The sequence below is a fragment of the Lonchura striata genome, chromosome 11 (genome assembly GCF_046129695.1).
Source record: "Lonchura striata isolate bLonStr1 chromosome 11, bLonStr1.mat, whole genome shotgun sequence".
Lineage (NCBI taxonomy): Eukaryota > Metazoa > Chordata > Aves > Passeriformes > Estrildidae > Lonchura > Lonchura striata.
This window is the reverse complement of record NC_134613.1, coordinates 23,142,829-23,159,130: the sequence shown is the minus strand read 5'-3', so window position 1 is coordinate 23,159,130 and position 16,302 is coordinate 23,142,829. Positions and strand designations below refer to the sequence as shown.

The 16,302-nt window shown below is 51.6% G+C and overlaps 1 protein-coding gene across 1 annotated transcript in view; it reads right to left on the bottom strand.

Annotated features, from left to right (window-relative positions):
* Positions 1 to 2,754: 2,754 nt before the first annotated feature.
* SMAD3 (SMAD family member 3) overlaps positions 2,755 to 16,302 on the bottom strand; it is a 69,517-nt gene continuing 55,969 nt past the window's right edge. The window contains exons 6-9 of the mRNA XM_021552621.3: positions 12,970 to 13,182; positions 10,209 to 10,346; positions 7,877 to 8,021; positions 2,755 to 4,901 (exon numbers count right to left, since the gene is read on the bottom strand). Of these exons, the coding sequence (XP_021408296.1) occupies positions 4,778 to 4,901; positions 7,877 to 8,021; positions 10,209 to 10,346; positions 12,970 to 13,182 (620 nt within the window). The 3' untranslated portion in view covers positions 2,755 to 4,777. The remainder of the gene's footprint in view (positions 4,902 to 7,876; positions 8,022 to 10,208; positions 10,347 to 12,969; positions 13,183 to 16,302) is intronic.

Genomic DNA, 16,302 nt, shown 5'->3' with positions numbered 1-16,302 from the left:
GCGGGCACCGGCCCTGCCCTGCCCTGCCCTGCCCAGGGCGGCTGGAGTGCGGCCCCGGGCAGGGCATCGCGGCCTGGCGGCTGGTCAGGAGCACCTTCCCGCCGGGAGCACAGTCAGCCATGGAGGCTCGTCCGGGAGGGAAGGAGGGATCTGCTCCTTCAGGGTTTTCTCCAGGATTTGCGGCTGGGCTCGTGCCCGCAGCTCCTCCGCGGACACGCGGCAGGAACTGGGGCCCGCTCACGGCAGGACACTGCAGGCTGAGCAGGGAATGCTCCTCTGCAGCTCCTGCTCTCCCGAGCTGGTAACTGCTCCCCAGTTCCCTACAGTGGAATTCCAGTGGCACTTTGAACCTGTGAATGCTCATCTGTGTCTGACTCTTCCAGCAATTGGACAGTAAATCCTTGGAGCACAGAATTCCACTCTACTCACCCCTAAGTCCCATTAGTTAAAAGAACTAAATGCAATTTTAAAATTATTTTTTATATATTTGGCTTTAAATCCTTGAACAAAACTGCCCCAGCTGTAAAAAGAACAGGGTCAGGGTCTTACCTGTCACTGAGCTCTTGTGTGCTGTACTGGGCAGGACCGTCACTGCACAAACCTAAGGGTGCTGCCATGTCCCAGTTACTGCCACGGCAACTCCCCAGTGTCCATCCGTGTCCTTACACACACTCCTCCGACAGCCTGATTTGCTCAGGAGCCTCAGTTTTCAAATCAAAGTTTATTAAAATGTCAAAACCAGACCTTACAGTTCCACACGGGGGGCGTACAGGGACAGGCCTCGAGTACCAAAGGCAGTAACGCTGCAGGGGAAGGCAGGAGGTGGCACAGGAGGGACTGGCACAGCTCCCGGGGATCAACGGGGACAGAGCTGCGGGCCCGGCACGGCCAGCACGGAGCCCAGCTGGGCTGGAGGGGCAGGGGATGACCCAGCCAGTTCTAGCAGGGGCAGAGGATGACCCAGCCAGTTCTAGCAGGGGCAGAGGATGACCCAAGCAGCTCTGGAGAAACAGGGTTTGGTTTTTAAAGCCCCATCAAGCCCCAAGGAGCACCAAGGGCCTGGCTCGGTGCAGCAGCAGCAGCACCGCAGCTCCCGAGGGCTCGGGGGGCTTTGTGCTCAGCTCTGTTCTCACATCACAAACTCCTCGTTTCCAGCTATCATCAGCAAGGAGCAGATGGAAGATTTAATACTCTGAGTCCTTAACTACCCCTTCTGCTAAAAATTAAATACTGGATTCATCTGAATAGTTGAGAAAGACACATAAATACAAAAGCAGGTACATAGTAAAAAACATTAACTTCTCAGGCACACTGCTCAGGCCACCACTAGAGAGGGCCTGGTTCTCATCCCAGCTTAGCACAGCCACGAGGTCCCATCCTCCTGCCCCTCAGAGAGCCAGGAGAGCTCTGGGTGCCATGGACGTGGCTGAAGTCCTTCCCTGGGCTGGGTTCTTCCTGCTTTTCCAGTCGGGAAGCAGCTCAAGGCACAGGCTGGCTGCTTGAGATGGGGCCTGAACATCCTTCACCCTGCAGAGGATCCTGCAGGGTTCAACCACGCTGATCCAAGGGGGAGGAAACTGTGAGTAACTCGGGGCTCCCTCAGCCTCTTCCTGGCACACAGGGGCAGCCAGAGCTCCAGGGAAACGCCTTCCGATGGGATTTCTCCATCTTTGTGCATATGCACACTGACTGCTGGAGATTAAGTCAAATGGACAGCACTGGATTACTCCTAAGACAAGCTTAACACAAAATACAACCTGCAATTCAATACATGAACACCACGGGGCCCTGGGTGTCCTCTGCCAGCAGCAGGCCCTGCTGTGCAGCCACACCGAGGGAAGAGTCAAAGCTCTGCTGCTGACCCTGGAGGAACAAAACCGGGTGAAATCCTGGAGAAACGAGCCCAGCCTGCCACAAAACGAGAGGATATTCCAGCCTGGAGCTGCACTCTGAGCCAGGGCAGGCTGCTCCCAGCCCTGTGAGCTCCACACCAAAGCTGCTTTCATCAAGTTCTAGGAGAAATCAAACAAAGCCTCCCCCAGGGCCCTGCTGCCTCCAGCAACCCCAGCCCAATCCCTGCTCCCGGGCCTTGGTGGCCACAGGAATGGGAATTCACCTCCACTGCAACTGTGCCCAGCAGGGCAGCGTGGGCAGGACACCCCTGGGCTCAGCCCCATGCCCTGCCCAGGGCCCCAGGCTCTGCTGGGCTCCCCGAGGCGACTCCAGAACCCCCAGAGCTTCCAGAATCAGGGAGCAGCAAACAAAGGGGAGAGAGGAAATTAATGCTGGAGTGGAGATAATCTCCCCTTTATCTCACGGCACTGCTGAGCCAGCTCACATTTCCACTGGAAGTCATTTAAGGGATGATGAGGGGAGATTAACCAAAGTTTTTATGCATCATCTGAATGCTGGGTTTCAAAAGGCCTCAATTAATAATGGTCAGCAATTAATTATCCTTTAGCAAGGGGCTGTAGCTCGGGTTCCCAGCGGAAATCCAGGTTGGCCGAGGAGGTGACTCCGTGTGCAAATTTCCTATTAAAGTTGGGATTTATTCCCACTCGTGGCCTCTGGATCAGGCTGGGCTCCTGCTCACACCATCACCTGTAATTCCTGCCTCTGGGATTTCAGATTTGTCATTTTTGTGGTTAATGCAGGAGGCACCAGAGTTCCAATTTCCTCTGTGATTATGAGGACAACAACAACAACATTTGTCACCAAAATAAGCAAATAAGACACTCATGGAGGAAACCCGGGGCCATTTTACAGAGCACATTTCTCCTTTAAACAGCCAAAAGTCAAATATTTCTACAAAATTCAGGGTAATATTTTCTTTGCATCTGTGTATCTGAACCAATGCTGAACCAATTCACGGTGACAACAGACCTGCTTTGTAAATGGCCCCAAAAATCCTCTTTTATACAGATCTCTTTTGCCCCAGTCTGTGCAGGCAGAGGTGTCACTCGGATCAGACACATGGCAAAACTTAACGGATCAAACACCCTAAAAGCCTCCAGTGCTGCTGTGCTGTGCTGCACAGAGCAGCTCCAGTCCAGAGGATATCCCAGAGTCCTGTGTCGCCAGGAGCACGTCCACCACCGAGAGTCCTCCTTGCATTTCAGACGTTTACACGAGCAATTCCTGGTTTCTGCAACTCCCCAGACCATCCCTTCATCTGCAGCCAAGAGCAGCAGCGGCTCTGGGGTCTGTTCCGGGGCGCTGGGTCCCCTCAGCTCCAGGGGTGCTGGGGTCTGGCAGAGCAGGAGAGGCTGGCAGAGGTCTTGGAGAAGGAGCAGCATGGAATTCCTGGTGGCTGTTTGATCCAATCAGTTCCCCCAGTGGATCAGGGCATTCCCACAGAAGTTTGCAGGACTAAAGCTTTATCAAAACCGTCCTCAAGTCCATCCCAGTCCGTCCTTGCCACAGCCACATCCAGCTTGTCTTTCGTAGATAAAAAAACAAGAAAAAAAAAAGATTTCCATAGGAAACTGATTATCACTTTCTCCCCTCCCCCTCTAATATTTTGGCACAAATGCATAAGATATTCACTGCAGATATAAAGAAACAGATAATTGGACAGCACTGACAAAGTTATGAGACTTATTTGGCAAATGTGAACCATAAAAAGAAGTGCTAAGGGTTTTTTTCCAGTTGTGGAAGTTGTTTGCCATGACAGTTGCTGCAGGGATAAAAAATATTAAACAGTCTGGAGCATGTATGTTTAAAATGAACATTTTATAATACAAGTAAATACACACTCTCCCGATTTCTCCAGGCAAAAACACATCTTAGAGCATTTTCATCAGCTGGAACAGTTTCACACAGAGGGCTGGCTGTGTCTGAGATGTCCTGGCTGCTGCATGTGACAGCACGGGATCCCCCTGCAGGGCTGCTCCACAGCCAGGCCTGACATTCCATCCCTGCTCCACCTGGGCACGGAGCCCCTCGGGCTTTGGAGAGGCAGAGACTGGGAGGACACAGCCCAGCCCTGCTGCAGTCAGGCTGCAGAGAACTGAGCTTGAGCTGCTCCAGGCAGGGACAATTCCCCCTCTGGGAGCAGCTCCAGTCAAAAATCGCTGCAGCAACACCAGAAGGAGCCTCAAACTGGGCTTTTGCTCCATGTGAGCCCAGGCTGATCCATGAGGGCACCACCCCTGCGGCACCAGGCAAGGCTCTGCCTCATTGCTGCCAGTCCAGTGTGGGATTCCTTCCTCTTCGGAGCATTCCTGGGGGAGTTCATTCTTTTGGGTGTTTGAAATGCCTCCTTCCCCCCTGCTGCTGCAGTACCGGTGTGGTCAGGTGGGTGGTGAAGGAATGCATCAGCAGGAGCCACCCCAGAGTCCCACGGGGTCTGGCGTTCCCATCCTGGAGCCCACAGGCTCTGGTGTTCCTGGGATGCTGCAGGAGCCTGGAGTTGTGTGAGGGAAGGGAAAGTTTCCTGGGAGCTGGGATGGCTCCTGTGCCACACACAGCCTGGAGCAGGTGAGCACTGCCTGCTCTCCACTGAAACAACACCCAGCTCTTCATCCTCACCAGCTCCAGCTCCAAATTCCAACTGCAGCGGCCCCGGAGCATCCCGACCAAAGTGCCGACAGTTTCAGTGGAAGTGGCTTAAATGGGTATTTAAAAACAACAACAAAACAAAGAAAACCCACTTCTTTTTTGGTTTTGAAGCAGATTTTTTTCTCATCGCTTGAATAACTGGGGAGTTGTTTACTATGCCTTTGCTAAGGGTGTTCCAGAGTCTCTGTGCCCCCACGGGCCCCCAGGAGGAGCTTCCTTAGGAGACGCTTGAGCAGCGGATGCTGGGGGAGCCCATCTGTGTGAGGACCTTGTCCAGCCACTGCAAGGGCCCGTTGAGGTGCAGCTCGATCCAGCAGGGAGTGCTGGTCACAGTCTGCCTCCTGCCAGGGGAAGAGAACACAACACCAACGTCACAAACAGGAAAGGTCTCCCAGCTCCTGAGCTGCTTCCACAACCACCCTGGCCAAAGGAATGGCTCTCCTCTGGAACAGCCTCTGGCCTGCGCTGCTGATTTCTTTTAAAAACCCACCTTGTCCCTTCATATTTGTTATGATCCCTCAGGAGCAACTTGCTATTTACTGCTCTGATTCCTGGGAACAGGCAGCTGATTCCCAGAAGGGAAAGGAAGGTGTTGATCTAAGCAAACCCATTTTTCCTTTGCAGACCTTTCCTAGTTAGACAGTGAGGTCCATGTTCACCAAATATGTTCAGTTTGGCTGTGCACAAGACAAGGATATTCACTTTTTACTGTACCCTTGGGTTCTAGGAGAATGTGGAAGTGCTGGGAAGAGCTCACCCCAAGCCCTGCAGATCCTTCCTGAATCCATGGGCCCTGCTGGGCCAGAGCTCACCTGCTCTGACCTTCCCCTGCACAAATCCTCTGTCGCTCTCCCTGAGCCCAGATCCCATGGGATTCTCCAGAAGGCAAAGCAGAGATGGGGAGGAAAAGGAGGAAAGGGAGACCAAGACATGGAGCCAGGGGCTCTCCCTCCTCTGCTGAGGCATGGCCGGGACAGCTGCTGTGGAGGAGGGAGATTACAAAGCAGGAGAAACAGCCTGGGAACAGCCTTGCTTTACACCCCCACTTCCCACAGAAGCTGTCCTTGGAATCTGGTGATGGGAGGGAGAACCTGAAGTCTGTGGGACCAGGGACAAGCAAGGGTGAAACGGGAACTCTGTGCTTGGGAGGCTGCCCTGAGCTCCCACCACCATCCCTGTCCCTGTCCACCACAGGCTGCTCATGGAACTGGCTTCTCCCCCCTCCCTGCACCAAATCCCTGGCACAGAGGAGCACTGAACACCCCCCATGCAGACTGCCCAAGGGTGAACCAGGAATCAGGGAATGGCCTCTGGATGCTCCCACAGGAACATCTCCATCCCTGCACCAGATGGAGAAGTCTGTGGCGAGGAGAGGCAGGGTGGGAAGCAGCCCCGGAGTGAGCGCAGGCTCTGGGTGCCCCTCGGGGATCCCTGACTTTCCGTACGTCACGCTCGTCTGGAGCTCATTAGGCCTGGCTGGGAGCCAGCCCTGAGCTGCTCTGGCCCCAGCCCAGGACCATTGCAAAACAAAATGGACTCCAAACATCTGGAGAAATGAAGAAAGCGGCAGAGCAACGTGCAGGGCTCGGGCTCAGCTGGTCCTGAGGCCTCTCCCCTCCTGCAGCAGAGCTGCCCTGGAATGGCAGCAACCCCACGGAGCTCCGAGCAAGGCCACGGCTTTAAAGGGTGCACAGTCAAATATTTCCACAGCACTCTGGGCTTAAATCCTCACCAGCTTTCCCTCTCAGAAAACAGCAGCCGTTTTCCACTGAACTTCATTTTTCCTGCCTGTACCATCCATCCCTGACTGCCCTCCCTCGGATGTTTGCTCACCAGTGGGGTGACAGAGCAAAACTATGGAATACTCTGTTCCCACAGCACCTCCAGTGTCCTTGTGGGGTCACAGTGACCACATCATCCACCCCACACACCAGACCTCCTGCATCTCCCTTTTAGCCTCACTATTCACTGGGAAAAACAGTGATCCTGCTGCTCCCACACTCTCCCACTTGATCCATGGCAAGCCCTAAGGAAAGGATCAGGAGATTTAACTATAATTTTAACTGCAATATAGAACTACAATTTTGCAGGAACTCTCATGGTTTTTTCAAATAGAAATTTTTCAAGCCAATCTGCTTTTATTTTAATCCCATTAGTCCCTGATAAAAGAAGCATTAAATCCAGCCCATGGGAAGCACTCACACTGTACTTCCACAAGGGTATGGAGGGACAGGACACAGGGAATGGATCCCACTGGCAGAGGGCAGGGCTAGATGGGGTACAGAAGGAATTCCTGTGACGGGGGAGGCTGGCACAGGTGCCCAGAGAGCTGTGGCTGCCCCTGGACCCCTGGAAGTGTCCATGGCAACACTGGAGCAACCTGGGACAGTGGAAGGTGTCCCTGTGCATGGCAGGTGTGGCACTGGATGGGCTTTAAGATCCTTTCCAACACAAACCATTCCAACATTCTATAATCCTGTCTTGATAGAAGTGCAGTCTTAAGACACTCAACCCATCCAAAACATACCTAATTTTAAGGAAAAAATGTTGTATTTCCTACATGGACCATGTGGATTTATCTGCGTTCTCCAGATAAAGCTTTTTCTTCCTACCACACGTGGCCTTCCAGGTGTACCCCACAAGGAGACCAGACCAACCCATTCCCAAGAGCCACAACCCATCTGTGTTCCTGAACAGCCACTGGGCTGATTCCCCTTTTTCCAACAGCAGTGAAGCTCTGCAGGGCTCTCCCAGCTGGGAGCTGAGGAGGAGCAGAGCCTGGGGTGATCCCCGAGCCATTCCCAAGAGCACAACCCATCCGTGTTCCTCCACAGGCTGACTGCCCTGCTCCAAAGAGCAGTGACACCTCAGCAGGGCTCTCCCAGCTGAGGAGGAGCAGAGCCTGGGGTGATCCCCAAGCTATTCCCAAGAGCACAACCCATCCGTGTCCCTCCACAGGCTGACTCCCTCCCCCTTTCCAAGGAGCAGGGGCAGCTCGGCAGGGCTCTCCCTGCTGGGAGCTGAGGAGGAGCAGAGCCTGGGGTGATCCCCAAGCTATTCCCAAGAGCACAACCCATCCATGTCCCTCCACAGGCTGACTCCCTCCCCCTTTCCAAAGGGGAGGGACACCTCAGCAGGGCTCTCCCCACCAGGAGCTGAGGAGGAGCAGAGCCTGGAGTGATCCCCAAGCTATTCCCAAGAGCACAACCCATCCGTGTTCCTCAACAGGCTGACTGCCCTGCTCCAAAGAGCAGGGGCAGCTCGGCAGGGCCCTCCCCGCCGGGAGCTGAGGCTGGAGCAGCCCAGGCAGTCCCACCTGTACTCGGCGCCCCAGCCCTTGACGAAGCTCATGCGGATGGTGCACATGCGGGTCAGCTGGTACACGGCCTCGAAGCCCTGGTTCACCGACTGCGCCAGCAGCGCAGCGAACTCCTGGTTGTTAAAAATCTTCAGGTTACAGCCTGGGGGAAAGGACACAGCAAGGACAAGGCGTTGGCTTGGTGGGATTGAGAAGTTTGGCTTTTTCAGAGGAACTCCAGGCTGCTTTCCCATGTCCTCAGAGCCACATTTTCACAGGAAGAAGGAACAGGGAAGAATTCTGAATGCTGGAGACCCCCGCAGATTGTGACTGAAGAGACCAGGCTTGGGAACCTCCTGTGGAACCTCCTTCTCTCTGCTGGACACTACTTCCCTCCTATTGTAATTTAAAGCCAGCCTGTGACTGAGCACTCAACACAGAGATCCCTGCAGGGCCTGGAGGGGAGGAGTGCACAGGCTGGAAACAGGAGCTCCCTGTGCTGGTCTGACCCCGAGTCTGCCACAGAAGCTCTGAAGTGAAACCACTCTGACGCACCAGGAAGCAGATCTGAGGGTTAAAGAGGCTGCCAGGGCTGGTGGCAGGGCTGCTCCTGCTAAATTCCTCTCTCCACTTTCACTGTCATATGCAAACATCTTCCTTTTAAAACTGAAGTTTCTCCCCTGATGTTTAGCCCCAGCTAAACAACTAAGAACAACTTACTCAACTGTTCTTAGGGGGAAAAGGTGAAGTATAATAACATCCTTCATAGTTCAGATAAATAAATAAATGCTCCACTCTTTTTAAAAGTGTTGCTACGTTTGCTTTCTCCCAGATAACCATAAACAAGTTAAACTCTGAAACCAGGCACTCAGCTAAGGCTCATTTGGGATTACACATGGGCCAAGGTTGAAAAAGAACATTTGGAGTGGGATGCATCGTGTTTTGTAAAATATCACTTGTGAGCCTCCTCTCCTGGGCTGGACTCCTCTGGTGTGGAGCAAAGGTGAGCACGGCAGCTGCAGGAAGCACTGCCCACTTCTGGAAGCAGGGAAGAGCCCAGGGGCCGCAGGCTCAGGGAGCCTGAGGGGAAGGTTGAAGGGTGGAAGTGTCAGGGCCAGGCTGAGCTCAGGGGAGCAGGAATAAACTCCAGGAGGATCCCAGTGCTGGATCCCAGCCCTGGGAGCACTTGGGAACAGGTCTCCCCATGGGGGAGAGGGGCAATGACTCGATCCTGTCAACAAGGCTGTGCAGAAACTGCATCAAACCCAGCAAAGATTTAAAGAACATGCGGCCAAAGACTGTGGCAAAAGTGGGGAGAGCTGGATCCAAAAACTGAGCCTGAGCTGGGTCTGAGCGGAAATGTGGGCTTTTCATGTCTGCAGATGTTGACTCCAGCCAGGGTGGACTCCTGTGATGTGGTGGAGAATTAAGTCATAATTTGCAGCACTGGCAGCTGCATCTGAGAAAGGAAACCCAAGAGGATGGGCCAGAGCTTGGAGCATATGGATCTCCTCTCAAAAGAAAAGAATTCAAATATTTCTAAACAAAGAAGTTCAGTTTTTAAATATATACAGGCTTTTCACTGTAAAAAAGTCAGCTTGTGTAAGCTTAGCTAAATAACCAAATTCCATTTCAAACAGCATCTCCTCTCTTACCAGCTTTTTGCATTTATGTAACAAAAAAGTATTTTCTTCCCAAATATATGAAATAAATGATCTTGTAGTCTTTCAGCAAAAACTTCAGAGTGTAACCAGAACAATGAAGTGTCTGCAAATGTGATTTCTTTAGAACAAACTAATTCACACAGCGGAAGGGATTTTACTAGAGACCAGAAAAAGGGAATAATTTAAATCTATTATGGGTGAATATAAATTAAGAGAAATTTTTTACCATCACTTAGAGGCAGGAACAAAATTATCAACGTGTCTGTGAGATAATTACAGTACAACAACAAACTGATAAAACACTGAAGGAGCAAGTGGCAGACTGTGCTCTAAGTTGTGCTTATATTCTGTTCTGTTGATGAACGTAGTGCAACTATTAAACCTCCACAGCATCTTCCTTCAGCAGTACCTCCATCCCTTAGGCTATAAAAATGCCCTGCTGGAATTGTCGAGCTTCTAAAAGAGTAAAGGAGATTTTCCAAAGAATTTGTGGACTCCCTTCCCTGGAAGTGCTCCAGGCCAGGCTGGACGGGGCTTGGCGCTGCATGGGGCAGCGGCCGGTGCGGAAGGGGATGTTCCAACCCAAGCTAACCCAACCAAGGTATGATTTACAGCAGCGTGGCGATGCCCTCAGCCAGCCCTGAGCGCCAAGGGGCAGAGCGGCGCCCGGCCGTGCCCAGCCTTACCTGGGGGGATCTTGCAGACCGTGGCCGGGTGCCAGCCATAGCGCTGGTTGCAGTTGGGGGACTGCACGAAAATGGCGCTGTCGCTGAGGCACTCGGCAAACACCTCCCCGCCGATGTAGTACAGCCTCACGCCGCGGCCTGAGACACAGACAGGGGTCAGCGGGGGAAAAAACACCGGGGAAACCGACCCCGGGGATGGGATGGCTCCCTGAGGGGGGAAAACACCAGGGAAAACTGACCCCAGGGCTGGGATGGCTCCTTGAGGGGGGAAAACACCAGGGAAAACTGACCCCGGGGCAGGGACGGTTCCCTGAGGGGGGAAAACACCAGGGAAAACTGTCCCTGGAGTTGGGATGGCTCCCTCAGCAGGGAAACACTGGGAAAAACTGACCCTGGCGCTGGGATGGTTCCTTGAGGGGGGAAAACCAACCCTGGGGCTGGGATAGCTCTCTGAGGGGGGAAAACCGACCCAGGGGTTGGGATGGCTCCCTCATGGGGGAAAAACTGACCCCGGGGCAGGGACGGTTCCCTGAGGGGGGAAAACACCAGGGAAAACTGACCCCGGGGCAGGGACGGTTCCCTGAGGGGGGAAAACACCAGGGAAAACTGACCCTGGGGCAGGGATGGTTCCCTGAGGGGGGAAAAACCAACCTAAGGGTTCAACGGCTCCCTCAGGGGGAAAAATGCCCCAGGGGTTGGGACAGCTCCCTCATGGGGGAAAAACCGACCCCAGGGCTGGGACGGCTCCCTGGGATAGATCCCTGAGGGGGGTAAAATTGCTCCAGGGTCTGGGACAGCTCCCTGATAGGGGAAAATCTGACCCCGGGGCTGAGATGGCTCCCTGAGGGGGGAAACAACGGGAAAAACTGACCCTGGGGTTGGGACGGCTTCCTGAGGGGGGAAACAACGGGAAAAACTGACCCCGGGGCTGGGTTGGCTCCCTCAGGGGATATCAGTGATGGGAACAGCTGGAAAACTGCCCAAGGAGTTGGGATGGCTCCCTAAGGGGGAAAAACTGACCCCAGGGACTGGGATGGCTCCCTCATGGGTGAAAAATACCCGGAAAAATTGACTCCGGGGCTGGGATGGCTCCCTCATGGGTGAAAAATACCCGGAAAAATTGACTCCGGGGCTGGGATGGCTCCCTCAGCCAGCTCTAAACCAGCAGCTCAGCTACCAGCGATGGAACCTCTGTCCCACTGGACATTCCAATAAACTGCTCCATGGGCCAGGGGAGCTGAGGGATGCAGGAGTAATTCCAGTTGGAATTGTACCTCCAGCCCCAGCCAGGTCACTCCAAACACGCACACTGATATTTTCCATATGAATGTTCTATCAGTTAACACATGAGAGCCATAATTTCTATCAGTTAACACATGAAAATCATCATTTCTTCTGCAAGTCATCCCAGCTGGACACAACTATTTGGGGATTTACTCAATGATTTAGAATGACATTGCCCATAGGTGTTTACAGAAATCATTAAAATCCCAGTTAATAAAGGAATAAAGTTGAAGAATATATTTTGTTGCTCAAATAAACATTTGATGTGGTCTCACATTCCTGATTGAATGTGTTGCTTTTATTCTTCCACAGAGCAGAAGGAGTCTGCTGCATTTAAAATTTGAATTCTGAATTTTGGTGGGTTCTGCGGATTGGAGTATAATAAATCTTCAAAACAAATGAGGAAAGATCCTCCTGTACAAGAGGGAGGATTCTCTGCTCAGGAAAGGGGAGCAGAATTAGGACAAAAATCAGGATAATTTTTGAAAGGAGTCAGCAGAAAACAATAAAGAACAAGCAATTGACTTTTAGCAAAACTGCAGAAATTTGGGATGCTCCACTTAGCACAAGTTTCACTGAAAACAAATTGGCTGGGACCTTGCAGGAAAAGTGGAAATTGAGATGACAATCAAGGAGCTCAGTTTCCATTTATAAAAGGTCAGTCAGAAAATAAACAGTGCAGGAGGGGAAAGGAACAAAATTATCCCTGACATTCCTCCCGATACACAGAGTGTGTGAAATAGCTTAAATTCTATGACATTTTAGCAATCCTTGGTGCATTTTTATATTACAATTATGTGAAAAAACACAACTGGCATTGTTGTATGGGAGATGAACCTGTTGCAATCCACAGATATTCCCACCCAGGGCTCTAAACCTGCTAACTGAGAGGTTTCTGAGGAGGGGTTTTGAGGAGGGGTTTTGAGGGGTTTTTGGATGGGTTTTATGAAGAGGTTTTTGAGGAGGTGTTTTTGAGGAGATGTTTTTGAGGAGGCGTTTTTGAGGAGGGGATTTTGAGGAGGGGATTTTTGGAGGCGTATTTTAGGAGGGGATTTTGTGGAGGCGTTTTTGAGGAGGTGTTTTTGTTGAGGCGTTTTTGAGGAGGTGTTTTTGTTGAGGGGTTTTTGAGGAGGTGTTTTTGTGGTGGCATTTTTGCGGTGGCGTTTTTGAGGAGGCATTTTTGAGAAGGGGTTTTTGAGGAGGGGTTTTTGAGGAGGGAATTTTGTGGAGGGAATTTTGAGGAGGGAATTTTGTGGAAGGGATTTTGAGGAGGGAATTTTGTGGAAGGGATTTTGAGGAGGGAATTTTGTGGAGGGGATTTTGAGGAGGGAATTTTGTGGAGGAGATTTTGAGGAGGGAATTTTGAGGAGGGAATTTGGAGAAGGGAATTTTGAGGAGGCGTTTTTGAGGAGGGGATTTTGAGGAGGGGTTTTTGTGGGGTGTCCCTCTGCCCAGGGCCCGGAGGCAGAGGCGTTACCGATGTGCCGCCGGGTGAGCTCCACGGCCGCGTTCCTGTTGACGTTGGAGAGCAGCCCCAGGCAGAAGCGCTCCGAGTTGGAGGGGTCGGTGAAGCCATCCACGGTCATGGAGGGCTGCGAGGCGTGGAAGGTCTCCCCCACCCTCTGGTTGAGCTCGTAGTAGGATATGGAGCACCAGAAGGCCGGCTCGCAGTAGGTCACGGGCTGCAGGTCTGCACCACACAAAAGCCAAATCAGCCACAGTGAGGGAAAGGGGGATGAGAAATAAAAAAAACCCAACTGGTTTGAATATTGTTCTGCTTCATTCCTCTGGCTCACTTCAACCAAGGTTTCATTTTAATGGACCACAGCAAGGAGGTGACATCACCCCCGGAGCTTCTGGCATGTGGAACAATCACAAACAGTCAAAGGTATTACTCACTCAGCAAGTGGGGTGTCACTGAGCAGCCTCACACTTGGGGGAAATTAAATAAATAAACTCAGCTTTACTATGAAATGTGGGATCACTTTTAGGCAGCCAGTTCCTTAAGGAGACAAAGAAAAAGAAGGAGCAGAAAATCTTGGAAAGCATAAAGCACAAACCTGCTGCCCATAGCACAGGTGTGCTGCACCATAAATCTGTGCAATTCCAACCAGTAAATCTAACTTTCCTTCTCACTGACCCTGCTGTGACCTCTCTGGCACTGGTGAAACCAGTAGAGTCTGAAATATACCTCAAACTGCCTTTAACACTGGCATCAAAGTGATTTAAAAACCTTCTCCCAGTGCACTGGATCTCAAACCATCACAGGAAAATCCATTTTCCCAGCAGGTGAAGGCTCAGCTCTTCCCCTGGGGTCCTGGTTTGCCTCATGGACCGAAGCCAAGGGGCTGAAGCTGAGGAGCAGAAGCAGCCTCAGGAAGGCAGGGTGGGCACTCAGACAGCACTGAGTGATTGCACTGCTCCCACTGGAGCCCAGGAGACTCCAGCAGAGCAAGGCTCGAGGAAAATTTCCTGGAAATGCAGCCCAAGGAGGTGCCCAGCCCTGCTGAGAGCCAAGCTGAGCAGGGGACTGCAAAGCAAAGCCAGCCAAATCCTGAGTGCTGTTCCCCACATCCAGTGCAGGAGAAGCATTCCCTCCAGCCCTCCCCCAGTTTATCACTTCATCCCCATTCAAATGGTGCTTAAAGACAGAACAGAAGAGCTCCCATCTGGCCAAGGAGTTAACATCAAGCAGCAAAACCCAGCTTTTTCCATAGGCTTTCCCATCTGCTGCTCCTGCAGGGCTTAGGAGAATGTGGGGCTTAAGAGATCAACTCCAAAAAAATCCAAGACAGGTTTTCACCACCCAACCTCCTCTTGCACTGACCAGGGTCTCTGCAGAGGTTTGGGAGTCTTTTCTCACCTGTACCTGTTACTCTATAACCTTCAGGCACAGGCTGAGCAGCCAAAAGGCACACTGGCTTCCTCTCCACTGCTTGGAAGAGTTCTCAAAGTAGCCAAAAATCAGGAAAATCACTTTGGTTGCTGCTTTGTTACAAGCTTTGCTGACAGCAAATAAGGAATTGAATACAAGTACATCTGGGGAACTCTGTAATCCTTAGCAAGCTTCAAAATCCATGAAATTTGGATCTTATACCCATTCCCAGATTCTTTTACCTGCCACTTCCTCACACTTGAGTTTTATAGCTCAAAGCAAGCCCCTCTCTTGATAGAAACAGATCATTTCACACATCCAGGAGTGACACAAGTTGACTGTCCCTGCCTTTTTCTCCTGCATGGCCCATTTGGTGCTCCCACTGGAAATTGCCACACCAAGGAAGTTTTTCCAGCAGCAGCTGTGGCCACCTCAGGACTGCTGTGGGTTCTGTAGCCCCAGCACAGTTTGGAGAGAGGCCCAGCAAACACCAGCTCTGCCCAGAGCCTCCCAAGGTGAGTCCACCCACCAAAGAAAACAGATCAGTTCCACATGACTGGGCTCTTACTCCACAGCAAGTGCTTTTCTAATCAAAAGGCTGCTCAGCTCCAGAAAAAATCAGCTCATGTTGATCCTTAAATAATATCCTCAGGTTGGTGTTATTCAATTATAAAAACACTGAAACCTCTCCATGGTTTTGTGGTCCTTTCCTTCAGAAACCACCTCCACCTCGCTGGGGCTCAAGGGAACTGTGGATTCCTCACTGAAGGATGTACAGAAATTTTATTCCTGGCTTATCTGCAGCTTGAGGAAAGACATAAACCAACAAATCCTGGTTTGAGGAAAAGCTTGTCTCTAAAAACTGCAACCAAGTTTTTAATGATGCTGCTTTCTCCTGTGATTTGTAGTTTTAAACTTCATCTTAAGCTGCTGTGGGATGGGCAAGTTCTCTCTTGTGTTAGAGCTGTCCTAAATATTCATTTTCAATTTATGACTTCAGTGTTTGGGGAAAAGGAAGAGAATACAGCTCTGCTAAAGCCAAAGAACCCTGTGGGGGTACACAATCAATAAAACAGGATACATGAAACCCAGGCAAATCCTGCCTGAATCATCTCTGCACAATTTCAGCCTTGACTCACAAACAGCTTTGCTGTCAGAAGTGTCCTCTGGGTCCTGGGATGGTCCCAGTCCTGCAGCCTCCCTGCCAGATCAAAGTCCTGGGGAAAATCTGCTGCCTGCTCTGCTCCCCCTCTGGGCACAGGGAAACTGTCACCCTCGTTTCAGGGAATGTCTGATCACAAGTGGCTCAGAGCTCGCTGAGAGATTTGCAGCTGTGCAGTCCCAACCCCGTCCCTGGAAAGGAGGAGGTGCAGAGAGCTGGGTGCTCCCTGCCCTCTGCAGCCAGGGAAGGCTGGCTGTGCCCTGGGACAGGGGACAGAGGGACGTGGATGTGACCAAGGGCCATGTGTTGGCTCCTCTGACAGCTCCTGCACCAAATCTTTCAATCCTTCAACCCTGACAATGGATTTCCTGTGCTCCAGGGCCAGCCCCTCGGAATAACAATGTGTGTGTGACCACAGGGCTGCTCCTCAGCCAGCCTCAACTCCCTGGCCCCATTCCCAGTGCCCACAGAATGCTGGCAACTCTCCTTTCATTTTGTTTTTAGTATTCCCCTCAGTTCGTGTTTCATCAATAGGGAAGAGATCCTTGGATATCTGTGACTTCCACTTAAAGCTTTTGTTTGACAACTGAAAACTTGACAACTGCAATTTGGAACCAAAACTCAAACACTTCCAACTCCAACACAAACTGAAAGGAGGATTTAAACAAAACATCCCAATATGTTATCTTGCAACGCTTGTGTGCCTGGGAATGCAAAGATGAAATTCCCTGAGCCCCTTCCATGCCACGTTTCAGCCTGACATGGAAAACCTG